The following is a 27,120-nucleotide window of genomic DNA, read 5'->3' as shown; positions in this document are numbered from 1 at the left end:
TGGGAGAGATTTGGCTTTGAATGGAAAACACTAACATGGGGAGAACAGGACTCATATTCAGTTTCCATGTGTTCTAAAATGTTGAAACAAACTTAAAGGTGCTACGTCAAACACGACCCAAGTTAATTTCCATAATCTGGTTGATAGTTATTTATTCCAGATGCACCACCACCAGATATTTTATTTGGGGAATTCTTTCTGAAAGTCATTCTTGGTATCCACACAAGAAATCTTTGTTAGTAAGATAAGATGGCATTTAAAATGTGGGCTTAGGGCTATTTTATAAGAATTTTACAAAGGTCAGCTTATGACTGACCACAAATTTTTATGAGTGTTTTGATTTATTTATTTATTTATTTATTTAGAGTTGGAGTCTCACTCCATCGCCCAGGCTGGAGTGCAGGGGCATACTCACGGCCACCCTTGCGCCAACCTGCTGGGTTCTGGCCATCCTTCTGCCTCAGCCTTCCAAGTAGCCAGAACTACAGGTGCACGCTACCACGCCTGACTAATTTTTAAAATTTACTGTAGAGATGAGGTCTTGCCAAGTTGTCCGAGCTGGTCTTGAACCCGCGAGCTAAGGCAATCTACTTGCCTCAGCTGGGATTGCAGACTAAGCCACCGAACCCAGCCTATGAGTGTTTTTTAATAATAAGGTTCTAAAATGGCCTGCTAGAAATATCTGGAAGCCTATTATGTTAGAGGAGTTGGGCCTTTGAGCTTAAATCTGTTCAGTATACACTTGTACTTTGTTGTCTTGCCTGCTGATGTATCACTGATACCTAGAACAGTGTTTGGCCCAAAGGAGCCCTACAAATACTAACAATCTAATGTCACAAGAAATACCTATAGCACTATTTTAGTTAGCAATCATTCTTTAAAATATTCTACATAAAATAAGATGAGACAATATAGAGCAAAGTCATATTAAATAGGCAAGAGGCTGGTTATAAAACCTCTAAGGCCAGTTTCTAAGACAAAAGATGACATTATGAAAATGAAAAGCGAGAGGCACCTGGACTTAAGCTATCCCCAAGGCATTAAAAATATAGCTTCTAGCCAGATGCGGTGGCTTAAGCCTGTAATTCCAGCACTTTTGAAGGCCAAGGCGAGAGGATTGCCCGAGCCCAGGGGTTTAAGACCAGCTCGGGCAACTTGGCAAGACTGCGTCTCTACCATAAATCAAAAAATTAGCTGGGCGTGGTAGCGCGTGCCTGTGGTTCTGGCTACTTGGAAGGCTGAGGTGGAAAGATCACCTGAGCCCAACAGGCCAAGGCTGGGGTGGCAGTGAGCGTGCCACTGCACTCTAGCTTAGGTGACAGAGTGAGGCTCCAACTAAAAAAAAAAAAAATAAAAAAATATATATATATATATGTATATATATATATGTATATATATATATATATATATATATGCCACTAGTTTCCATGATTATCAAAAAGTCTTGTATCTTTAGAGTATTTATAGATTGTAGGTACAGATTATAATATGACAGAGACTACATTCATAACAATCCTTAAGAATATACATTATTAGGCTAGGCACAGTGGCTTATGCCCGTAATTCCAGCACTTTGAGAGACCAAGGCAAGAGGACTGCTTGAGCCCAGGAGTTTGAGACCAGCCTGGGCAACATAGTGAGATCTCATCTCTACAAAAACTAAAAAAATGAGCTGGGTGTGGTGGCATGTGCCTATAGTCCCAGCTACCCAGAAGGCTAAGGTGGGAGGATCGCCTGAGCCCAGGAAGTCAAGGCTGCAGCGAGCAATGGCCATATCGCTTCATGCCAGTCAGGGCACCAGATTAAGACTCCTACTTAAACAAAACAAAACAAAAACCTGATGCTGAGAAAAATAATAGGACTTGGAAAGTCTTTAAATCACAGAGCAGGAATCAATCCCAGATCAATCTGACCTAGAATCCCACGTTAATTCTATCCTACCACCCTGTTTCCCAAGCTAGGGCCAAAAGTAATTACCAGCTCATGTAATCATCTAAGGTATTGCTGCTCGGTGTCTTACAAATAGATTTTGGATCAAACCACTTCGGTGCTGATACTGGTGGTGACTGTTTTGAAACTGGAAGGACAGGTTGCTCAAAAATGGTATGTTTCTGCTAAAACAAAATTTAAAAACACCATGGTTTAGACTTTGTCCATCAGTTAACTGCTTAATAGCTTTACAAACATTACAACTTTTAAAAGAAAATAATAAAATGTGAAATACAAAAATATATTAAAACAGAAAAGCATATAAGGGGGGACCCCAAAAAGACCATAGAATTTATTTACAAAAAATTGTGGGCTTATCCTTACATGTTTAAACTCCAGTCACCTTCAAAGTACTCTCTGCTGGATGCAACACACCTATCGAGACACTTTTTCCACGGCTCAAAACGGTTTCTGAACTTGTCAATTTTGATGCCTTTTAGTGCTTCTGCTATTTTTTGTTTCACCTCTTCCATGTTGGCGAAACGTTTCCCTTTAAAGAGCATTTTCACCGCAGAAACAAACAAAAAGTCATTCAGGGTGAGGTCAGGTGAATAGGGAGGGTGGGGGTACAGAGGCCATACTGTTTTGAGTCAAAAACTACTGAACGCTCAGCATGGAGCGAGCAGGGGCACTCGGAAATCACCACCGTGAAATGGGCAAACGTGTTGAAAGAATCGCTGTAAAAAATTAACCGAAGCCAAACATGGTCTTCTCATAACAATGCTAGCTGGTACACTGATGCTGGTGGGTTCCTCGAACACCCATCTATCAGAGGAAGTATGTACTACAAGGGGCCCATCCTCCAAAAATATTTAGGGTGTTTTTTGGGTCTCCCCTCATATGCACTTCAGACTTCCAATAACTTTTTAGTATAGTTCTTTCACTCCAAACTCTTAAGCCTAGTGCATTTTGTCCAAGCTGATTACAAGAAGGCAAAAAATTGTTTAAAAAAACAGAATCTAGGCCAGGTACAGTGGCTCATGCTTATAATCCCAGAACTTTGGGAGGCCGAGGTGAGAGGACTGCCTGAGCCCAAGGATTCAAGACCAGCCTGGGCAACTTGGCGAGACCTCATTTCTACAATTAAAAAACCCCCCCAAAACAAAAAGAGAATCAAACATCCTCCTCCATCAGAGCTATTGTAACAAGCACTAAACTTTTATAATCTAATAAAGTACTCTATGCTTCTGAAATTAGCCTTTAGCTAATAAAACTCTATTCCTCTCCTTCCAAATGTTGTCAAATACTAATAATTACTTAGCAAAATTTGGAGTGGCATATGCCTATCTTGTGTTCTCCCTCTGTAGAAACCACAATCTATAGAATTCATTTTGTACACATCCCAAACAAGAATAAACAAACGTCCTTGATAGCAGGGATCAGCAAATTTCCGCCTACAAGCTGAATCTGGCCTGCCACCTATTTTTTGTGAACAAATTTTTAATGGATCATGGCGATGCCAATTCGTTTCCATATCATCTGTGGCTTTTGTTTTCATGCTGTAATGGAAGAGTTGAAAAGTTGCAACAGAGACCTTTTGGCCTGCTAAGCCCACTAACCCTTTATGGATAGTTTGCTAAGTCCTAAAGCACAGCATCTCAGCCAAAAAGAGCACCTCATATTTCTTAAACACATTTGGGAACTGGTTGCTCACTACTGTCTAGAGACTCACTTAATTTGGGGATAGCTTTAGTTATTAGAAAGTATTTGCAGATATTTAGAGTCAGCTGGTTTCTGTCATCATTTCTACACACTGGTCCTTATTATGCTCTCGAGGACCACAATGGATACATCTATTCTACATCTTCATTTCAGTCCTTTTAAGTTTTGAAGATGGGTGGCCCTTTTCCTTGATACATTTTTCCTCTAAGCTTTTCTCAGGTGTGTGTATATCCATCTACATGTAGGAGTGATAAAGATGTCATTGAAAAACTGCTGTGATAAGATTATTGCACAAGGAAAACGGAGAAGCCTGTGGCCATAGAGTAGGATGTTTCCACTGGAGACTCTGGAAGGCAGAATCGAGGATTCAGGAGTGGGGGGCTCAAGTGAAATTAAGGAAATGGGTGCGCGAGAGGAAGAAGTTACTGAATGTAGGCCAGCTGCAGGGCTAGGAGACACAGGGGAGCGGAAGTCAACAAAAGCGATGACGACTGCAGGGGTCTGGGTTGTCCGGGGCCTCTCTCTTCAAGAAACCCTCGGGAGTCCGCAGGGCATTTAGTGACGACAGCACGACAGAAGCCTCAAGAGAGCAGGCCTTCTGCGAGAAAGAGAAGGGGTCTGGACATAGCAAGGGGGCCTTCATAGCGATGAGGTGTGATATGATATAAGCTCCTTTTGAAAAGGGCTGCTGGACAGGCAGTTGCTACAAGAAACTGCCTAGCTTCTTTTTTTTTCTAAGTGTACTAGCCAATGATTGTTAGCATATTCACAGTTGTGCAACCATTACCACTAGCGAATTTCAGAATGTTTTCCTTGCCTAAAAAAGCCCCTCTGCCTTAGCGATCACTTCCCATTCTCCACTGCTCTTGGTCCCTAGCAACCAGCAATCCACTTTCCATCTCTAAGGGATCCACCGATTAAGACCATTTTATTTAAATGGGCTCACATAATAAAGGTCTTTCGTGATGTGCTTCCTTCACTTAGCATGTCTTGAATGCTCATCAACGTTGTAGCATGTACTAGTATTTCACTATTTATTGGTGAATAACACTCCACTGCATGGATGTACCACATTTTGTCTATCCCTTCATCAGGTGACAGCTATTTTGCTATTTCCACTGTTGGCAAGTATGAAGATGCTGCTATGAATATTCATATAAAAATATTTGTGTTGATACATGTTTTCAGTTCTCTTGACTACAAGCCCAGGAGCAGAACTGCTGGCTCATAGGATAGCAACTCGATGCTTAATTTTGTGAGGAACTGCCAGACTGTTTCAAAGTGGCTGTACCATTTTATATTCCCACCAGCAGGGCTACTGTCTCTTTTTTAATTATGGTTTTCCTAGTGGGTATGAATGCTATCTAATTATGGTTTTGATGTGCATGTCCTTAATGATCCATAAGTCGTTCTGAGTTTTCTTGCCATCCTGTTAACTTACAAGCTTGTTTACTATGATCCCTGATTCAACCTGTCATGATCCTTATCTTCTAACATTTGTCACCTATGTTTATTACTTAGATCAGTTGTCCAGGAATCTGGAAACGGGGCGTGCCCATGACCCCTCTAGGGGTATGAGAAGTTAAAGTTATTTCCATAATAATACTAAGACAGTACTTTCCTTTCTCCCTTTTATTTCCTTGTGAGCATGTATTGGAGTTTTCCAAAGATTATATGATATGTGATAATGAAATGGATTGAATACAAAAGCAGATACATGAATCTAGTCTTCTGTTAAGCCAATCATTGAAGAAATTTGCCAAAACTATAAAACAATGACACTAACCTCGCTATAGTTATTTTGCTTCAAAAAATACTTTTCAAAACAGTCTATTTATATTAAAATATAATGGGTTTATCATAGTCATTTTTAATAAATATTTTTAAAGTATAAAGAGAACTATAACCCACATAAACCAAAGCTCTTTAGTGACCTTGATAATTAAGAGCATAAGGGGTTCCAAAATGTTCAAGAACCACTGATTTAAAACATAAGACTTTTACTGCCTTTACTATAAGTCACTGAAAAGAAATGGCGAGGGTGAGGAAAATGACCATTATTTGTAGGTATGGCTCTCCAGCAGTCCACCAGGTCATTCCTTCTGCAAAGACCACCGGGCACAGTCATTCAACATGTTACAAATTCACATACATTGTCTAACCTATATTTTTCTATTTTTATCAATGTGTAAGACCATGGGAAATTGTTAAGTGTTCGGGGTGGCATTGTACTAGCCCAGGGATCAGCACACAGTTTTCTGCTAAGGACCCGATAGTACACATTTTAACTTTTGCAGGCCAGATGGTCTCCAATGCAACTACTCAACTCTGCTCTTCTTGTGCAAAAGCAGCCACACATAATAAATACATGTGTTCCAATGAACTTTTATTTACACAATCAAGCTGAGAGCCAGTCACTGCACCAATCTACCAGCAATCCAGAAACGCTGACTGAGCCTGTGACTGCCACTAATCATCATTTGGCACATGACTAAAAAAACACTTTAAATAAAGTATTCTACTAAATATAGTGTACAATTTAATAAAAGAAAACACTGAATATGACCACCAGACTTCAGAAATGCATATGAGCAAACAGCAACATTGAGCTTTCGTGGAAAAGAAAGTCACCTCTGTATCAACCTTTGGAGTTAGCTCTGGAATCTGCCACGGATTTGAGGACGCAACTGGATTCTGGCTCACGCATTCCGACGTCCTTTTGGATTGCCACTGTTTCTGGTGACTCTCTGGAACCTTTGGTTCTTGGTGCACTTTCGCTTCTGAAATTGTATTTGTTGTCATCATTAAAAAGCAAAAATATTTGAGAATAAGAGAACTAACCTTAAACTACAGAACACATACAAAATATGCTAATATTTTGCTCTTAAAAACAAAACAAAACACAAGGAAAGACAGATCACTAAAAGCTGTAAGCCAGCTACTTCCAATTTGCTTTTGGAAAGTCAATTTCACAAAGTTGCAACTGAGTCACCTCCCTAAATCCTTACTCAGAGCTTTGTCCAAGACCATTTCAGCTTTAAGGCCCACTGGCTTCTTCTCTTTACCAGTAGGCAAATAAAGCAATAAGCAAAAATTTTAAAACATATGGATGTTATAAAGTTTTATGAATAAAGAGAAATTAATTTACCACTTTTCACAGACCTCTAGTGTAACATAAATTCTTTATCGTATGTTAGCTTGTAATTTACTCTCTCAAGGGTCTACAAACAAAAGTGCCTCAACAACTTATTTATTCTGTGAGGATCAAAATTCCTTTCTTGATAATAGGTGCAACAACCTTAAAAAATATAAGCTGTTGCTATACAAAAAAGATAACAAATTATATCCAAATTGGGTTTATTTCTAAATGCAAAGTTTGCTTAATATTTGAAAATCAATGTAATTTGCCACAGGTGCAGAACAGAGAGGGAAAATACATAATCAACTAAATAGAGGCATAAAAAACATTTGGAGCCAGGCTCAGTGGCTCAGCCTGTAATCTCACACCTTTGGGAGTTGAGGTGAGTGGATTGCCTGAGCCCATGGGTTTGAGACCCGCCTGGGCAGGTGAGACCTCATCTCTACAATAAATCAAAAAATTAGCTGGGCATGGTAGCGCGCGCCTGTAGTTCCAGCTACTTGGAAGGCTGAGGTGGAAGAATCGCCGGAGCCCAGCAGGTTGAGGCTGCGGTGGCCGGGAGCGGCCACTGCACTCCAGTCTGGGCGACAGAGTGAGACTCCAACTCAAAAAAAAAAAAAAATTGGGGAAAATTCAATACCCAGTCACGGCAAGACTATTATTAGCATACTAGATATAAAACAGAACTCACTGGACTTGATGAAGGGTAGTCACTAAACTACAGCAATCATCGTATTAAGGGGAAAATACTGAACGCTTTCCCTTAAAATAAGGAATGAGACGAGAATGGCATCTACCATCCCCTTCTATTCGTCATTATACTGAAGGTTTTAGCAATTACACTAAGGCAAAGAAAAGAAATAAGAGGTAAAAAGATTAGAAAGAAAAAAGCTATACTATTTTCAAGTAACATGATTAGGTACCTATAAAAACCCAATGATTCCATAGAATTAATCATTGAATTTGGTCCTGTCACTGTATCAATAAGTAAAACTCAACTGTATTTTTATACGCTAACACATTAGTAAAAGATAAAACTTTTTTAAAAAGATACTACTCATTATCATAGCATCCGAAAAAGATATCAGCTATCCAGGAACAAATCTAACAATAGATATTTAAAATCTCTAAACAGAAAATAATCTGAATACTTTAAATAAATGAAAGGATATGACAGATTAGCAGTCTACAAAACTTAATTGTAAACATGACAGCTTGTCCCAAATTTCTTTATAGGTTCAATGAGCTCTCAATCAAAATCCCATTTTTAAAAAATGACGACTCAAAAAATAGATTCTAGTAATAGAGTCCATAGGTTAGAGTAGGGAAATTATCAGGGCTATATGAAAATGTGGAAACCAGTGAAAACTTGCAAATCTCCTCCAACTTCAAGACTGCTAGAAAGTTCAAAAAAACAGTTAGAAAAGCTCTCACCCAACATGCCTGCTGCAGCCTACTCAGGACGTTGTGGTTGGGAGCTAACTCCCAGGGCAGGAACTAGCTTGGAGACCACCTGGAGTACGCGCATCAATCGCCAAGGTTAACCTAAGATAACCATGACCTACTTTTGCCTTCATGATGTGCTCATCGGCATCCTAAGCGACACACCCTCTAGCCCCATGACAGTTCCAACCCTGCCCACTTATAGCAATAAATTGGGTGGCACTCTAATTCCAAGAATTGTCCATCCGTTTCTTAGAAATACCCTTTAATACCCAGAATATCCTACTCCTTCGTTATCATAGCTCTCAAAACACTTAAGCCCAAGACCCCCAGCATGACACTTCCTTGTGTTCACCTGCACTTCACCCTGAAGTGTATACTATTTGTTGCTTCCACTTTTAATAAACTTACTAACTGCCTCACTACTTTTGACAAGCTCAGAAAATCTTTTATGCTGTGAAGTCAAGAACCTAACACAGAACACTGGTTAACGGCCACAAAATCCTGGTAACACTAGTATTCATATGAAAATCCAAAAGGTTGGAATGGTCAAAATAGTCTTGAAGAACAAAACTGAAAAACTGACATTGACAGATAACGCAACTTCCTGCAGTTACGAAGGCAGTTATTAGCACAGACAAAAATGGTACTATTTTTGGTACTATGGTACAGAGAAGAATCCAAAATCAGACGCCATACACGGAATCACAATTATTCTTACAACAATTCAGTGAAGGAAGAGGATATTTTCTTTTTTTTTTTCTTTTTTAAAAAGCAGGATTTATTGAGAGAACAGAATAGCTCCCAGAGCAGGAGGGGACCTGAAGGGGCTGCCCAAGGAACTTTTCAATAAATGATGCCAGGTCAACTGGATATCAACATGGGGAAGGAAAATGAATCTTGATAGTTGATCCTATACATATATACATAATAAACTCAGGGAGAAAACATAAATCTAAATGTGAACGGTAAGATGATAGATACATCTAAAAAGTATGGAAATATCTTGCCTAATGGCAGGCCATAAATCCTTCCTTACTGGAGACAGCACTTATTTTTTAGCCCAGAGAAGGTACCAGAGGAATCTGTGAACAGATTTTACTATCTTCTCGCACCTTCCTGACTTTTAAGACTGGAAGTGTTCTCTCCTTTGTTTCCAGAAAACATCTGTCGAGCCAACTGAGAAAAATAAATCCATTCCATTGTATTTTCCCTCCACTCTTCCTTTACCTTATAGGCAAATAAACTTTCTTTGCTCCAGGATTCAACACTTTTCATACATCCTATAGAAGCGAACTGAAATACAAGAGAAAGGAACTTAGACACAGACTAGCATTGCAGTTCTTAGGTGGCCAGTCTGCTTTCTCAAGTCATAAGGTGGTTTTCTTAATTAGAGAAAAGTCTACTTATTTTGTCACTCTTACCTTCTAATCTAGTTAGAAGACTTGGTTCTATTTTATTCTTCAGTGTTATTGAATCAGTAGTAAGTTCAGAACTCTTTTCATCTGACACCAGAGTTTCTTTGGAATGAATATTTTGAACAGACTACATGAAAAAAAAGAGAAGTCAAATAAACAAGGTCCAATGAATAGTAGTAGTACAAGTTTATCTCATTGCTCAATATATTAAAGTTTCACATGTATAAGGAGATTGCTAACAAAATATTCTATTCTAACCACATGTACACTCACAGTCCCAGCAAAGATTAACTGCCTGGATTATTGATTAGAACAATGGGAAGGGTCATAACCCTTCCCAATTTGTCAATGGACATATTAATAAACTGCAAAAATACATTTCACTTAAAAAAAGAAAGCATTATAGGATTTAAACCCTATGTAGAATGTCTCAAGACAAGAGAAAAAATTTAAGTAACAAAATTAGTACAAGTTACCATTTTGTTACTGATTGTTATTTTTTCACCAAAATTAACAGATCAGTCAATATTAATATCTGTATAACTCTAAGACAATAGTTACTCTAAATCCAGAGTAAACTTTTGACACAATTATGCCCTGCTCTCTAGGATAGCCATGTCTAGCAAAAATTAATATTGCAAAGCATAAATCATGAAAGAGAGAGGCATTACAAAGAATATAAAATTGAGGCCAGGTGGGGTGCTCACGCCTGTAATCCCAGCACTTTGGGAGGCTGAGGCGAGGGGGTGTCTTGAGCTCAGGAGTTGGAGACCAGTCTGGTCAACATAGTGACTTCTCATCTCTACAAAAAATTTAAAAATTAGCTGGGCATGGCGGCCTGCATTTGGAGCGCCAACTACCTGGAAAGCTGAGACAAGAGGATTGCCTGAGCCATGATCATGGCAGTCCATCCTGGGCAACAGAGTAAGACCCTGTCATACATACATACATAAACAAATAAATAAAACCGAGAAGAACTATATCTTGATGGCAGGGTTTTAGCTCAATGACAGTAAGAATAGTACAACCACTAAATCACAGCGCACCAGGAACTAAAACCACTTCCTCTCCCTGAAGTCCACAGAATGTGGACAGAGGTGTTCCTTCACGGCTTTCCCGAGAGACTGCTGCTCTTTGCTCTACCACCTTAACCTTGGAGAAACACCCAGTCAGGACCTCTGCACTCACTGCTTCCCATGGGTGGTGCCACACCTCTTGGGGAATCAGGCACATGTTAGAAATACAGAAACGATGATGCCTTTCCCCAGAAAAAAGCTCCCACGAATCCTGATCCTCCTAGATTGGGTACCCGTGCTTCATACGAAGATTAGACAGTGAAATACCTTCAAGTTTCTCAATTCGCTAGCATCATTTCCACTTGATTTGGATCCAGGGACAACCAAATTCCGGCATTCTGGTTTAGCGGTCTGTCTTTTACTCATGAAATAAAATATTTTAATAGTAAATTAGAAATCAGTCTTTTCAGTGTACCTTCATTTTAAAGCTGGCTTTTTCACAATAGGCACAACAACTGAAGGATAAGGACCAGGGTACCAACTCTTACTGGTCTCCCCAGCACCTACCACAGCCTATCACAGAGGAACTAAGACAATGGCCGACGTTTTTCTGGTTTTGCTTGTTTTTTGGGAGTGAAAGAAAATCTCCTTTATTCTTCAGCTAGATATTTTAAATGGAGATGAGCAAGAGGTTTTATGATAGCTTGACCTTGACACTCACAGTGCTCCTTTAATGTTGACATTTAGCCAAGACCTCCACGCAACAGAAATTGAGGCATGGAAGACACCAGCCAGCGGCTATCAGTTGTGTTCCTAAAGCTTCCTTGCAAGAGCACGCCTGGGAGTCCCAGGCGCCTAGCCCGGCACAAGTGACACCATCAGTGGTGCTCGGACACACGAACAGGCCAGACCTGCAGGCAAGACGGCGAGCGACTAGGTGGGACAGCGAGGCTCCGCAACAGCGCGGTCCACGAGGACTCGCCGGCTGAGTGGGCGTGCGGGTGGGGGGGTCTCTTCGAGGGGAGCCGGGCTCCCGCACCGGGGCTCTCCCGGAGACGACCGCGCCCCCGCGCCCTGAGGTCGGAGACCCCAGCGCAGGAGGGCCTGCCACCCGACCTGGCCCCGGGAGGCAGGGAGTGGAAATCGGAAGAAAGCTCCGAGGCGGGGAGGGGCCGCCCGGGCCCACCTTCTGCGCCCCGGGGCCAGGGAGAGGCTCGGCTGCCCAGCCCAGCTCGCCCGGCCTCTGGCCTCCATCTGGAGGCCCAGCAGCTCTCTTCGCGGCAGACACGAGAGGCAGCCCCCCACCCCCCACCAGAACAGGTCCAGACTTCCGATCTGAGTGGGAGGCCTGGTGGCCGGCAGCCAGCAGGGCGTGGGCCTGGATCCCACCCGGCCTCCTCCCACAGCAGTCTGGGGGCATCTGAGCCAGTGAGAGCCGGCTGCGCTGGGGACTGGAGCCCCTTCCGAAGGCGGAGGGCTGAAAAGAACCCGGACTCACCGACACCGCCAGAGAATGAGTTTGGGTCGTGTTTGTAGCTTTCCCCCTTCTCTCTCTCTTTCTGGTTTGATCCACGTCTTTGTACTTGCTTTGTTTATGCTATTTTTAATCTTTTGGGGAGGGAGAGTACACCAACGGGGGGGGGGATTATTTGTTTGTATGACTGTTGGTTTTTGTCTTTTATGTTTTTTGTCTGTTTCTCTGTCTGTCTCTGTCTGTTCACTAGTCAGTTGGTACATCTGCTTTCCCTCTTCTTCTCTCACTCAACCTTCCTCTCATCTTCCCCTTTCCATTTCCCATTCTTTCCCCTTCTCTTATCTCGTTTTGCTTTCAGGGGGCCCATGCACCTGCCAGTGGACACTGGGGTCTGCAGATAGCTTCTGAAGCACAGCTCTCCCATCAACTGAATCCCAAAACTGCAAAAAACACAGGCCCCCACCCCAGTCCAGCTTCAGAACTGAACAACAACTGAACTGAACTGAACAAGAACTGAACATGAGGAGGAATAGGAGACTGAGAAAACAGAAATAAAATCGACCCCCCCATCCCTGAACAACAGAATTAAAGAAGAGGTTTGAAAAAAGGCAAGGGTTGGGGGGAGAGAGGGAGGAAAACCTATACAAATGAAAAAAAACCAAAGGAAGAATATGAGTCTCACAACACAGACCCCTGAGAGATCAGTCACTGGGAATACAGACTCCAGAACTCAAACAATGAAGAGCCCACAGAATGACTGGTCTCAAACCACAAACCCAGATATCAAGACATTAATACACAGAATAAATAGAAATAAGGAGAGACAAGAGGGAAGAACAAAGGAGTTGATAACTGAGATAACAGCAATAAAGAACACAGTGAATGAAATAAAGAATAAACTGATAAGCATGGAAAGCAGAATTAACTAAGCAGAAGAAAGAATCTCAGAGCCTGAGGACTAAAATATGAAACTAACCCAAACTGTTAAAAACAGAAAAGAAGCTTAAAAAGACAGAATGAAACCTTCAAGAGATGAGCGACTATTTCAAGAGACCAAACAGAAAATTAACGGTTCCAGAGACCACTCTGGAACAAACATTCCATGAAATTATCCAAGAAAACTTCCCTCATCTCATCAGTGATATAATCATTCAAACACAAGAGATTCATAGAACCCCTGCAAGACAACAAATGAGAAGACCAACTCCCAGACACATGGTAATTCCTCTACACAAAGTAGGTATAAAAGAAAAAATTCTAAAAGCAGCAAGAGAGAAAGGTCAGACTACGTAAAGGGAAATACCAATTAGAACAGCAGCAGACTTACCTACAGAAACACTTCAGGCTAGGAGAGCTTGGAGCCCAATCTTCAAAGTTTTCAAAGATAAACAATTTCAGCCAAGAATTACTTACGCAGCTAAGTTTTATCAGTGATGGGGAATTTAAATCCTTCCCAGACATTCAATCCCTAAGAGTTTACACTGCCTCCATACCAGCTCTACAAAAATACTTTCTTAAGAAAGTATTAATCACAGAAGGAAAAAAAAAGAAGAATGACAATGTCCTTCACAGAAATGCAGGAAAAAAGATTGAAAAAACATGAATCAACTAAAAAATCAAAAGACAACAAACAAACAAATAGCAGCAACAACAACAAACTCTATAAGAACCTCATGACAGGGATAAACTCTCACATCTCAAATTAGCCTGAATGTAGCCTGGACTAGATATACCACTGAAAAGACACAGAATGGCAAAATGGATAAAATATTACAAGGCTGCAATATATTGTCACCAAGAGACTCATCTCACTAGAAAGGACACTCACAGACTCAATGTAAGAGGATGGGAAACAAAATTTCAGGCAAACAGAAAATAAAAGAAAGCAGGAGTCCCAATCTTAATATCAGAAAAAATACCCCTTAAGCTATCAAAAATTTAAAAAGATACAGAAGTCACTACATAATGATAAAAGGTTCAATCCACCAGCAAGAAATCTATCCTAAACACATATGTTCCCAACAAAGGGGCGCCAACATTCATAAAGCAGCTTCTAGGTAAAGCAAAAAAAGCAACTGACTCTAACAGTATCATAGCTGGGGAGTTAAATACCCCACTAACAACCCTAGACAGATCGTCAATTCAAGTCAGCAAGGAGATCCGGAACCTCAACGTGACACTTGACCAAATGCACTTAATTGATACCTGCAGAACACTCCACCTAACAACCATGGAATATGCATTCTACTCATCACCACATGGAACATGCTCTAAGATCAACCACATCCTCGGCCATAAATCAAGCATAAAAAAATTCCATAAGGTTGAAATTCTGCCATGCACCTTCTCAGACTACAGTGGAATAAATATCAATATAAATACGAACAAAGTTCCCCCCAAACTCACAAAGACATGGACACTAAACACCATGATGCTAAACAATCCCTGGGTCAACACAGAAATCAAAACAGAGATTAAAAGATACCTGGAAACAAATGAAAAGAAGAAACATCTTACCAAAATCTCTGGGATGCCATGAAAACAGTACTAAGAGGGGAATTAATATCACTACAAACATACATAAAGAAGATGGAAAGATCACAAGTTAGCAGCCTAAAAAACCACCTAAGGAAGTTGGAAAAGCAAGGCCATCAAAACCCTAATTACAGCAGAAGAATTCAGATCATCAAAATAAAAGCCCAAGTTCAGGATATACAAGACAAAAATACAATTAAAAAAAAAAAAATGAAACCAAGAGCTGGTTTTTTGAAAGGATAAACAAGATTGATGTTCCCCCAGCTAGACTGGCCAAGAAGAAGAGAGAAAAAGTCCAAATAAACACAATCAGAAACGCAAAGGATGAAGTCACAACTGATACCGAAGAAATATTATCAAAAAACAAAAGATTATCAGAGATTACTATGTATACCTGTATGGAAACAAACTTGAAACTTAAATGAAATGTTAGGATTTTCTTACATCACACAACCTCCCCAGGTTGAAACAAAGAAACTGACACCCTAAATAAAACAATAACAACCCAGGAGATCAACTATGTCATAAGAAAACTACCTACAAAAAAGGTTTAGGCCATATGAATTTCCAGCAGAATGCTACAAAACATACAAGGAGGAGCTGATACCAAGTATTCCAGGCAACCGAAAAAGATGGAACTCTCCCCAAATCATTTTATGAAGCTAACATCACACTGATACTCAAGTCAGGTAAAGATCCAGCAAAGATCTTACAGACCAATATCCTTGATGAACATAGATGCTAAAATTCTCAACAACATATCTCAAAAATCATCCACTATGACCAGGTAGGCTTCATCCCTGGGATGCAAGCCTGGTTCAACATCCACAAGACCATAAACGTAATTAAATACATCAACAGATATAAAGACAAAAACCACATAATTATGTCATTAGACACAGAAAAAGCTTTTGATAAAATCCAACACCCTTTCTTGAAAAAACCCTTGAACATCTAGGCACAGATGGAACATACCTCAACATAGTAAGAGTCATCTATGAGAAACCAACAGGCAATATACTGTTAAACAGATATAAATTGGAACCATTTCCCCTGAAAACCGGAACAAGACAAGGATGCCCACTCTCACCCCTCTTGTTCAACATAGTATTGGAAGTTCCAGCTACAGTAATCAAACAAGAGAAGGAGTACCCAGATAGGAAAAGATGAAGTTAAGTTATTCCTCTTTGCAGACGACATGATTCTATACCTCAAAAACCCAAGAGAATCTGCCAAAAACCTCCTTGCACTGATAAAGAACTTTGGCAAAGTCTCAGAGTATAAAATCAACGTACAAATGAGTTGCATAAATAAACAGAAACCCAAATAAAAAGCACAATCCCATTCACAATAGCCACCAAAAAAAAGAAAGAAAAAAAGAAATACCTTGGCATCTTCCTAACCAGAGAAGTCAAAGACCTTTACAACGAAAACTACAAAACACTGCTCAAAGAAATCAAAGATGACACAAACAAATGGAAAAATATTCCCTGCTCATGGATTCGAAGAATCAACATTGTAAAGATGTCCATTCTACCCAAGGCAAGCTACAGGCTTAACGCAATGCCCATTAACTTATCAGTAGCTTTCTTCTCAGACCTGGAAACAGTACAGGAATGATCACAAATAGCTAAAACAATCCTCAGCAAAAGAAACAAGTAGGAGGTATCACACTCCCAGACTTTAAACTTTATTGTAAGTCTTGAATAATCAAAACAGCCTGGCATTGATACCAGAACAGGCATATAGACCAATGAAACAGAATAGAGATTCCAGAAGCAAAACATCAATTTCTCAACCAACTCATCTTGGACAAAGCCTCCACCAACAACCACTGGGGAGAGGAAAACCTATTCAGTAAATAGTGCTGGGAAAATTGCTGACCACATGCAGAAGATTAAGACCCCTACCTATCACCATACACAAAAGTCAATGCTAAATGGATCAAAAACCTAACTGTAAAACCTTAAACCATGAGAACCTTAGAAAATACAGGAGACACCCTTATAGAAATTGGAACTGGCAACCAATTCTTGATCAAAACCCCAGGTGCCCACATCATAAGAGATAGATAGACAAGATAGATAGACAAGTGGGACCTCATCAACCTGACAAGCTTCTGCAAAGTCAAAGAAACCATCAAGAGAGCAGGGAGACAGCACACAGACTGTGAAAAAATATTTGCCCTCTGTATATCTGACAAAGGCCTAACATCTATATCTACAAGAAACTCAAATGTGTTGAAAAGAAAAAAGCAAACAGCCCCATTACAAAGTGGGCAAAGTTATGAATAGGCACTTCTCAAAAGAAGACAGACGAGCAGCCAACAGATACATGAAAAAATGTTCAGCCTCACTAGTCATCAAAGAAACGCAAATTAAAGCCACACTGAGAGACCACCTAACTCCAGTCAGGATGGCCATCATCAATAACTCAAAAAACAAGAGATGCTGGAGAGGATGCAGGAAAAACACTACGCTGCTGGTGGGAGTGCAAACTAGTACCACCTCTGTGGAAAACAGTTTGGTGATTCCTAAAAGGTCTAAAATTTGAGCTTCCATATGACCCCACAGTTCCCCTACCAGGAATATATCCGGAGGAACTCAAATCACTCTATGGAAAAGATACCTGCACACACAATTATCGCAGCATTGTTCACAAGAGCAAGAACATGGAACCAACCGTGCTGCCCATCAAAAGAGGACTAGATAAAAAAAATGTGGTACATATACACGATGGAATATTACACAGCCATAAAGAAGGACAAAATTATAAACTTCACAGCAACTTGGATGGACTTAAGAGTCTATAATACTGAGTAATCTATCACAGAAACAAAGACCTGAGTATCACGTTCTCACTCATAAGTGGATCTTGAGCAATTATCGTAATACTATAAGAAAAGGATGGTCAGTAGTGGGAAATTGCTGAGGGCGGGGGAGGGAGGGAGGAGAATAGACCAGAAAAGCTCTCTCCTTTAGTTGAGTTAAAATGCTATATTCCCATTTCTTATTAGGGAAAAAACACCCAAATTGAAGGAGGGGTAACACAACAGATGCGATGAGCAAGAGTTCATCTCTGCCTAACCCGTACCGCTTCTTGAAGTCCTAGGCTCTGAAGCGAATGAACGAATAATCATCCTTCCCACTGATAGCTATTCTTCCTCTTGAACAACCTGGAACAGATATTTGTCTCCTGTCCTCCTCGTACCCCTGCGATGAAGAGTCTCAAACACACTCGGAGGAGACTCTTAGACAGACCACTCATACGTGAGAAATGCTCAACTATCAGGAGCTTTTACCCCAGGGATGATGACCGCATGGTCTTTTAAGCTTCATGTTGACTTAGTATTTTTTCCAACATGCTTCCTGATTTTTTAATAGTTCCTTTAGTGAATATTTTTAATGAGAAAAAAAGCAAAACGAAGTCATTTTCTCGACTTAATCCTTTACTCCCTACAGCATTTAAAGACTCAGTAACTTGTAAAACAGAATAAAAATTCAATCATAGTTACTATTACTCAGTAAAAGACTTTACAACCATTCTGCCATTAATCTTCAAATATGGACGACAAGTTTAAACAACTAAAACTCAACATACCTTTTTATCAAACTTGGAGCAGCTGAACCATCTGTCTTCATATCACAATCTGGGCTATTTAGAAGGTTAACTGGAACTCTTCCAAATGGGCATGACTAAACATATTTTCAAAGATTAAGTAACCAACTGGAAAATAAAGATTCGACTGCCACCACCGTAACCAAGCAGACTGAAAATAACTTACCCGTTTAGTTTTGTTGCTTTGTTTCAAGGGATTCCGATGACCTATTTCTGCATCTTGTGGGGGCATGTTCTCTCTAAACAGGAAGAAAATATTCTCAATTTTTCAAAGAATAACATGTGTTTCCACTGTATTGCTAAATATAATCACACTTACATGAAAGCATATACATAGATACATGTAGTTACATGACCAAAAACATAGATGTATATATATTCATATCGATAATCAGCATTTAAAAAACGGTTTCAGTTCTCTTACCCATATGAAAACCTGGCTTTAGCAGCCTGGCCTCTGGAATCACAACCAAGGTTCCTATTCTGTGAATGTCCAAGGGAACTGGAGAATGATTCTTGGGCATTTAATGCTGTAGATGCTGTAGAAATTTTGAAACTATGGTTAAATTTGGTTAAATAAGGATGCAACAAATGCACAAAAATTAATCTTATAAATAAGAATATTTAGAAAATTAATCCATAGTTAATGTCTCCAAGTAAGATATGCAGACATGAAGATGTCATCAAGCTAATTCTCTTTAATTATATAACTGTTTCCCCACTTTAAAAGCACATTTTCTATTTCTAAAAGCAAAAACCATCCTCTTGTCTCTCTCTAGATAGTCGTTCTTAATGTGTTACCAGTGAGAGTCTGATTAGCAGAAAAAAGATAACTTTCCATAGTAAAACTTTTTTTACTTCTAAAAGTTTTACCTTCTTTACATTTACAATTTAGCCTTAGATTTTGACCATTCTACATAAATGATATCTTTCTATAATAGTCTCCTGAATCTTTATTTGCAGTACCACCTCCCACAGAAAAGTATTAGAATACGTTAATGATTACCTGATAAATTATTTTTTTCCTCCTCTGAAAGTAGCTGCTTTTTTTGGAGGTTTAAATTCCGTAGGGCAATTTCCAGCATTTCTAGTGGTACTGCTCCACGTTCTATGGCTTTCTGAAGAAGTTGTTTACTCTTTTTGAAATTACCTAACAAAATAGAAAACAAATGTCATTTTTACACAGCAATCTTCACCTCCCAGATAACTTAATCATCAGGACCTATGAACAGATATAAGACTTCAGCAAAATATTTATTCCAAGGCTCATGCACTTTATTTCACAGGCTCTCTCTATGCGTGTGCAGGTAATCAACTCTCTTCTGATAACAATTCACGTCAAAATAGCTTCTTTATAATACTGTGCATTCATTTATCATCATGGACTTTTCAGAAGTCATAGACGTGCATGAAGCAGTTACCAAGAAGGGACAGCAAAGGCCAATCACAACAGAAACAGGAGGGCATTCTAGATGTTACAAGAGTCCCAAGAGCACCAGTCTCACAACACACTGTATCATTCACAGTGACATTTGGTCAAAGAAGGGTTGACAGCTTTTGATAAAGGACATCCATCTTCCATCAAAAGAATTTGCATTTTAAAAAAAAGGAATGACACAATCTTTAGCTGTCAAACTCAGTTATACCATCCCCAAAATGCAAAATAACTGAGACTATTAAAGTTACCTTTCTGACTACACACAGATTATCAAGGAAATTTTCTTTCAACTACAAACTTAATCCTAGTATTTGATTTATAAGCATTAAATGGGTACGTCATATATCTTACAGAATATGTATCAATGTCTATGGGAGTCATGAGCTAGCTGTGCACTTGGCACTTAGGGTATAAAGATGATTAAGAGATGACTTCTGGCTTCTGAGTTTATGCGCTTTTATGGTTCGTTTGTTTGTTTGTTTGCTTGATTTGGAGTCTCACTGTCGCCCAGGCTAGAGTGTAGTGGCATGCTCACAGCCACTGCAGCCTCGACCTGCTGGGCTCTTCCATCTCAGCCTCGACCTGCTGCGCGCTTCACAACACTGCAGCCTCGACCTGCTGGGCCCTTCCGTCTCAGCCTTCCAAGTAGCTAGAACAACAGGCATGTGCCGCCATGCCCAGCTAATTTTTTATTGTAGAAACGAGGTCTCACCAAGTCGCCCAGGTTGGTCTTGAACCCCTGGACTCAGGCAATTCTCTCGCTACAGCCTCCCAAAGTGCTGGGATTACAGGCTTGAGTCACTGTGTTCGGCCTCAGTTTATGCATTTTTAAAAATAGAAATATATTTGACAAAGGTTAATTTTAGAGTAGTTATAGAGAGTAGTGATAGAATTTCACATATTGAGTATTGTAAGACAGCAAAATAAGAGAGAAAGGCTTAGATTAGAACCAGTAATTAGGGTGCTTATTAATTAAGGTCATAGACTCCTTTAAATCTGATAAAAACTACAGAATGTCCTCTACCCTGACAAAAATACACACACACTAAGTCTAGCACAGGATTTCTGGGATGTTGCCTTTATTTCCCGACAGCCTAACCATCAGCCCCGTTCAAAATAATCACCGTTTTGATCTTGAGGCTACTATCACATTCAAGTGGCATAGATAAAGTTTTTCTTATTTACAGATAATTCTACTTAAGATCTTCAGTATGTATGCATTTCAAAGATGTAAAATTTATAGTTGCTACTGAGAGTCCATAACACTTAAAAAATTTTCAAAGCAGAATAGGGAAAAGTAGTCTTAAAGGGCTGGCCAAAGTTGCTCAAACAAGTTTATAGGAGGAATCAATTTCTCTAGGCAAGAAAGGGATAGTATTTTAAAAGGTAACCTGACCACGCACAGGGCAGACTGAGAATCCTAAGACTCACAAGTCCCCTGAAGAGGTCCAAGAAGTTCAGGGTTTACAAGCAATCTTGGGGTTGTGCAAGATTTTCTCCGACTTCAACTCCGGGGAGTTCTCTTCAGGAACTGAGCTGTGCTCTGGACACCATCATAGGGACTCTGTCAATAGTGATATGTTCACCCCTAGGTGGGAAGTTGGATCACAGTTGCAGCAGCCACAAGGCACATGGTCAAAGGTAGACTGAGAGTGAATCCAAAGACCCCAGAAAATGAGAAGAAAAGTAAAGACTGAGGAATGGCCAGGTGAGAAATGTCTGAGGAAAAGAGTGCCCTAGTGCTTTCCAAAACATCCAGCCTATGGAGAACCAGGTGAGCAATAAATAAAGCCACTACAGCAGCCTACCTTTTATTTTAAAGGAAGAATACTAATCAATGCTATAACTATATTTTAAAGTGTATTTTGGTGCTATGAAGCCACAGCATAAGGAAAGTGTATCTGAACTCTAGCTTAAACGTCTTATGGCCTTTTTCCCACAAATATTCAGTGAAGAAGCTACTTTTTTCTAGATGTTTCCTGAATTTTACGGCCCAGCATTCATGCTTTTCCCCTAGAGTACTCTTTGAAGTTAGAAAAGCTAGTGTAAAGAGAATATGCTCTGCTTTTACGCCTGGGTGGCATCTTCTCCCCACATTCTCATCTGATCAACTACAATGCTTTTTGCCTCAAATAGTCCCACTTCATGTATATCATTTAATGTTAGCATGTAAGTTACATGCGAACAAAAGATAACAGGAAGTTATCTTTTACGGAAAATGTGGACCTGAGGTTTTCAGATTACCTTGTGATAGTTCAAACTGTGCAAAAGATACATGCACGAAGGCAAATTTCTTGCAGTTTGCCCTGGCCATCTGAAAGTAGTCTCGGGCATCATCGGGTTCCTGAATGCTGTAACGAGAGAGGACAGGGTCAAGCTTTAAGGGAAGGACACAGTGACCTAAACGTGGTAGCTCTTCATTCTATCTTCCAAAAGACAAACGATAACTGTTTGCTGTGTGCAAAATTAAATATTAATAAGCTATTTTTTTTTTTTGAATTTGAGTCTCACTCTGTCACCCAGACTGGAGTGCAGTGCCTCGACCTGCTGGGCTCCAGCGATCCTTCCGCCTCAGCCTTCCAAATAGCTGGAACTACAGGCGCATGTTACCACGCCCGGCTCATTTTTGATTTATTGTAAAGATGAAGTCTCGACAAGTTGCCCAGGCAGGTCTCGAACCCGCGGGCTCAGGCAATCCACTCACCTCAGCCTCCCAAAGACGTGGGATTACAGGCTGAGCCACCGAGCCCGGCTCCAATAAGCTATTTTTAACGTTGTTTTTGGTAGTCTAAAATATACACAGAGCAAACAGTTTACATTAGCCCTTTGTTAATTATAAGTAAAAGTATTTGTTAAAAACACTAATTTTCTCACAAGTAATTCTGACTTTTTTTTCATTTTCCCTCTTTACAATGTAGTTATGTCACTATGCAACGCATTGAGTAAAATGTAGTCAAAATGCTAATACTTACGCTTTTAATTCAGCAAATCTCACTTGAATTCGAGCAAAACTTTCATTTTGGCCATATTTATCTGGAGGAAGTGCTTCAATTGCTTGACTGTAACGACCAATCAGCTTATTTAAAAGAGCATCACTTAGGGGGACACTGTTTTTCTCCAGTTTGAGCAACAAATTCAGCCAGTCCTCTGGGTTATTTGCCATCATCATAATTTGGTTAACAGTCCCCGAATTATCTGAATAAGAAGAACAAAATATATCACAACAGAAGACAAAACAAATGTCAAATTGTATTTTTCCTTCAAATTACAGTTAAGCATTTATACTGTTATCAATGTACATAAACTCCTTACGATATTTTAAACTACAGCAATACATATAAGTAACTGATTTACTGCATATTTATCTTTTATGAGGGTATATTTTACTCTATACAGCTATATATTTTGAAAGAAAGACTTTGGAAATAAGCGGGTTTTTTAAACAGGTAGCCCTTAAAAACTGCACACAATCTGAGAAAATGTTAGGCCATAGCAGCATAATTATAATTTTAGCAGCTTACCTATCCAAAGAAAACAAAAAGTCATTTCCACCACCACCTACACCAACTTTCTTGGAAAATTCTCCATCGATGATGCATTCATTAAACTTTTTGCTCCAGTTCTAATATGGCCTTTTTTACAACCTTGCCTAGCCAGTCTTATTACTGCATACCTCAAACTTACTTGTAAAACAACGAAACAAAACCAGCTTTACAAAGACAAGCAACTGATATGGTCATTTTTTTCTCTCTCTGTAAGTTACTACATTACTCCTGGAGGCCCTACTAATTTCTTGGCCCCACAAACCCACAGCTAACCTGGTCTAGACTATCAGAATTCATAGGACCTCTTGTGACTGCCAGTTTTTCTCATGGAAACCTCTCCTCAGAAACAGCAAGAGTCATCTTCAGACATAATTTTCACACTGTGAAGTTCTTTTTACTTTCTTTAGTGTTAGTTGTTGTAAAAAGACAATTTGAATGTCAATCTTCTGTTCAGAATATCTCAAGGACTACTAAGTATTGTTAAATTCAGATTTCCCAGAGACGCTATCATCCCTATCCTCATCAGCCACCTTCAACAAAGCCTAAATCTTTGCTTTCGCAAAAAAATTATTGTTTCTACCTTCTACTAAAACATAATGCATTCACAACTTTGCTTTTGCAGTTTAAACTTAATCTAGCCCGATCTTAACTTAATTCTCTGGTTTTACCTCCTATTGCTTTCCTAACAATCTGAAACGTTTACAAAGCCCCCCTTGCTACCTATGGCTTTGCAGATGTGCTCGCCATGCCTGGGTACACGCTTCCTCTCATTAACACATGCCGGCATTTGTGTCTTTACCATGCTTGTTTTCGTGTGATTCCCAGCATGCATTACATATGGCATGGTGAAGACACGAATTCCTATCTAGAAAGAAACTATGGTTTTAAGCTTCTTTGAACTTTCCTCAATACATAATATAATGAATGTCATGCATCAATAATTGTCAATGTTAAGTATTTATGGTTTTCAGTGACCTAAGGATCAACAGATTTAAGCAAGTACTCAACTACCTCAGTGTGCAAGCTTTGCTAGCGCTAGGCATAATAAAATATGGTAATCTCTATTAAGACTTAGCTTGACACCAAAGTCAACATTTTCTAGGTCATTTCAAAGCAGACATAGTCTGCCACCATAACTAGATGGCAGGTTCTTCCATTTATTTTCAATCCTTCATCCCTTTAATGGTTAGTATAGAAATAACAACAAAATCTTCCAAAGTTCGCCATTCAAATGACCTCAACCATTTGGAATGTGGTGAAGAAACAGGCTTCTAAGCTAATATTTTCCACAAAGCTAGAGTATTAAACTTTGGGCACTTTCAGTCATTCAACATAATTCAATAAATATCCAGTCACATCTGAATGTGTCAGGCACCATTCTTGGTTCTGTAAATAGAACAAAACAGATAAAAACCCTTCCCTCGTAGCACTCACATGATAGTGGAGAAGAAAGACAACACACAAACACACAAGTAGATTTTATATATAAAGGGATTAGTACCATGGAGAAAACTAACAGGGAAGGAAGACGGGAGACATATCCCCACCCCAGCAGGTTGATATGTTAAACAGGTAAGTTAGGAAAAGCCTCACTGAGGCAACATTTTTTTTTTTTTTTTGAGTTGGAGTCTCACTCTGTTGCCCAGACTGGAGTGCAGTGGCTGCTCCCAGTCACCGCAGCCTCGACCTGCTGGGTTCCGGCGATCCTTCCACCTCAGCCTTCCAAGTAGCCGGAATTACAGGCATGCGCTACCACGCCCGGCTGATTTTTTGATTTATTGTAGAGATGAGGTCTCGCTGCCCAGGCGGGTCTCGAACCTGCGGGCTCAGGCAATCCACTCACCTCAGCCTCCCAAAGGCGCGGGATTACAGGCTGAGCCACCGAGCCCAGCAAGGCAATATTTTTAAAAAGACCTGAAAGAGGTAAGAGTGGCAGATAATTGAGAAACGGTGTTCAAGGCACAGGGCAAGAGCAGAGACACTGAGGTATCAGCTGTTGTGGCGCATATGTGAGGAGGTCACTCTGGCTGAAACAGAGTTCAAGAGAGAAGAGGAAAAACAGCCAAGAAGTGACAGGAAGATTCTCCACGTTAAAAATTTAGTGTCTGATGCTAAACTTATGCGTCATTTTTATTAAGATCAGCAAGGCTTTCTCAGCTCACAACAAAAAAGGACTAGAAGAAACAGCAATGTATTTATTGATGGCAGGCATATTGCAGAACAGCCAACGATAACAAAGAGTTAAGAAAACTCCCTCACAGCACACTGCAATACACGATGTTCAGTTTCCTTTTTCAGAGAGCAGAAAACTGTGGACTATTTCCACACGAGGAGTAACATACAGTGTTTGTCCCCTCAAGTTAAACATCAGCTCCTAGGAAAATCACATTATGTCAACCCACAGCGGTTCACATCTCATTCCTTTACCTTAGAGGGCACTCAGTCAAGTTATTAATTTTTAAAAAAAGAAAGAAAAAGAAAAGCGTACCTGTGGTATCAGTAGAGACTTTATTCAAACTCAGCTCATCAGTCAGGTCTTCATGCTTAAACTTATTTTTAATGTCTCTCACTTTGTTCATGATGGAATCAATTGTCAACTCCCTGCCACTTATATCCTCAGACTCCATTTCTAAGAGACAAAATCGAGCTAGTCAGAATTCCCATCTTACAAGCACCAAAGGAAAAAAAATGCACTCGCGTTTGAGGACACAGAAGGCCAAAGCATTGGTTTCGTGAACACATCTTAAGGCAGATATCATTAGGGTAGTGTCAATGGAGCTATGTGCACGAAAACAAGGGGCCCGTCTTTGTAATTTGTCCAGCAAGTCTTCACCGGCCAGCTACACCTTTCCTTCCCCATGTAACTTCAACAGACTCACACTCTAGAAATCACTGTGAAACACAAAAACTGCTGCCCAGTTTTACACTTTCCATTTTTCTTTTCTTTTAAAAAAAATTTATTTATTATAAAAATATGGGGTACAATTCAGGGTTAGGTATGCAAACGTTGATGATGCAGGCACCCTTGTTGATGAGGTGTGCCCCTCCCTCCCCTGGCAGTTCCCTGCAACTGCCAATCCCACCCGCCTCCCCTGACAGTTTTCCACTACTGCCAATCGCTTTCTCATAGCATTATAATCGTTCAAGGTCACCTTATGAGTGAGAACATCGTCTACGCACTGCATACCTTCTTCTCACTCTTTCCAGAATTATTTTCTCTGGGCCCTCTGCAAATTCAGTCTAAATGACTAAATTTGCAGAGGGCCCAGAGAAAACAATATGTATACGTAACAGATAATAATACATATGCAACGGAGTGTTTGCTTGGATTCTGGTAGTGACATCTAGACATAAAGAATCCTTCTGGCAAGGGGAACAATTATTTCTTTACCCGCCTGCTTTAAGGGCGTAGATCTTTCAAAGCAGAACACGAATAGCATCACAGGCCTCTACTGATCACTGGAAAAGCAGCAGGCCTGTTCTGGGGCACGGAGGCAGAATGTGACCTGCAACGTTGCCCACCGGAACACCAAGGGTCGAGGGCACGCGTCCCGTCCCTGACCTTGGCATTGGCGGGGTGGTGACTGACGTTTGGTCAACAGCGCGTCCGCGGTCTTCCGGTCAATCCCCAAAGACCCACCCAGCCACTCAGGGTCCCCAGGACCGAGGCCGCCAGGACGGGCCGGCACCCCGCCTCCAAAGTCAAGTTCGAGAGGGAAGCGTCCGGCCTCTTCCCCCAGGCTAACCCGCCAGAGACGGCTTTTTGGGACTCGATCCCGTCTTCCCGGCGAGGGCCACACCCCGTCCGGCTCCCCCCGCTCCCGCCGCCCCTCCCCGCCCCCT

The 27,120-nt window shown here is 40.4% G+C and overlaps 1 protein-coding gene across 2 annotated transcripts in view; it reads right to left on the bottom strand.

Moving 5' to 3' along the window:
* Positions 1-25,945, bottom strand: part of TTK (TTK protein kinase) — a 42,647-nt gene extending 16,702 nt beyond the window's left edge. The window contains exons 1-11 of one of the 2 annotated variants that reach the window (XM_021715157.1): positions 25,766-25,945; positions 22,705-22,927; positions 21,977-22,083; positions 19,301-19,444; positions 18,719-18,833; positions 18,461-18,533; positions 18,277-18,371; positions 10,995-11,082; positions 9,658-9,778; positions 6,283-6,431; positions 1,978-2,114 (exon numbers count right to left, since the gene is read on the bottom strand). In XM_021715157.1, coding sequence (XP_021570832.1) covers positions 1,978-2,114; positions 6,283-6,431; positions 9,658-9,778; positions 10,995-11,082; positions 18,277-18,371; positions 18,461-18,533; positions 18,719-18,833; positions 19,301-19,444; positions 21,977-22,083; positions 22,705-22,927; positions 25,766-25,904 — 1,391 coding nt within the window. In that variant the 5' untranslated portion in view covers positions 25,905-25,945. The remainder of the gene's footprint in view (positions 1-1,977; positions 2,115-6,282; positions 6,432-9,657; positions 9,779-10,994; positions 11,083-18,276; positions 18,372-18,460; positions 18,534-18,718; positions 18,834-19,300; positions 19,445-21,976; positions 22,084-22,704; positions 22,928-25,765) is intronic. The other variant, XM_008063336.2, reaches the window with a different exon arrangement.
* Positions 25,946-27,120: the final 1,175 nt, after the last annotated feature.

Source organism: Carlito syrichta, unplaced genomic scaffold (genome assembly GCF_000164805.1).
Source record: "Carlito syrichta isolate Samal-C Ts95f unplaced genomic scaffold, Tarsius_syrichta-2.0.1 Scaffold306754, whole genome shotgun sequence".
NCBI lineage: Eukaryota > Metazoa > Chordata > Mammalia > Primates > Tarsiidae > Carlito > Carlito syrichta.
The sequence above is the reverse complement of the archived record's forward strand: the minus strand, read 5'-3'. Positions and strand labels throughout refer to the sequence as shown.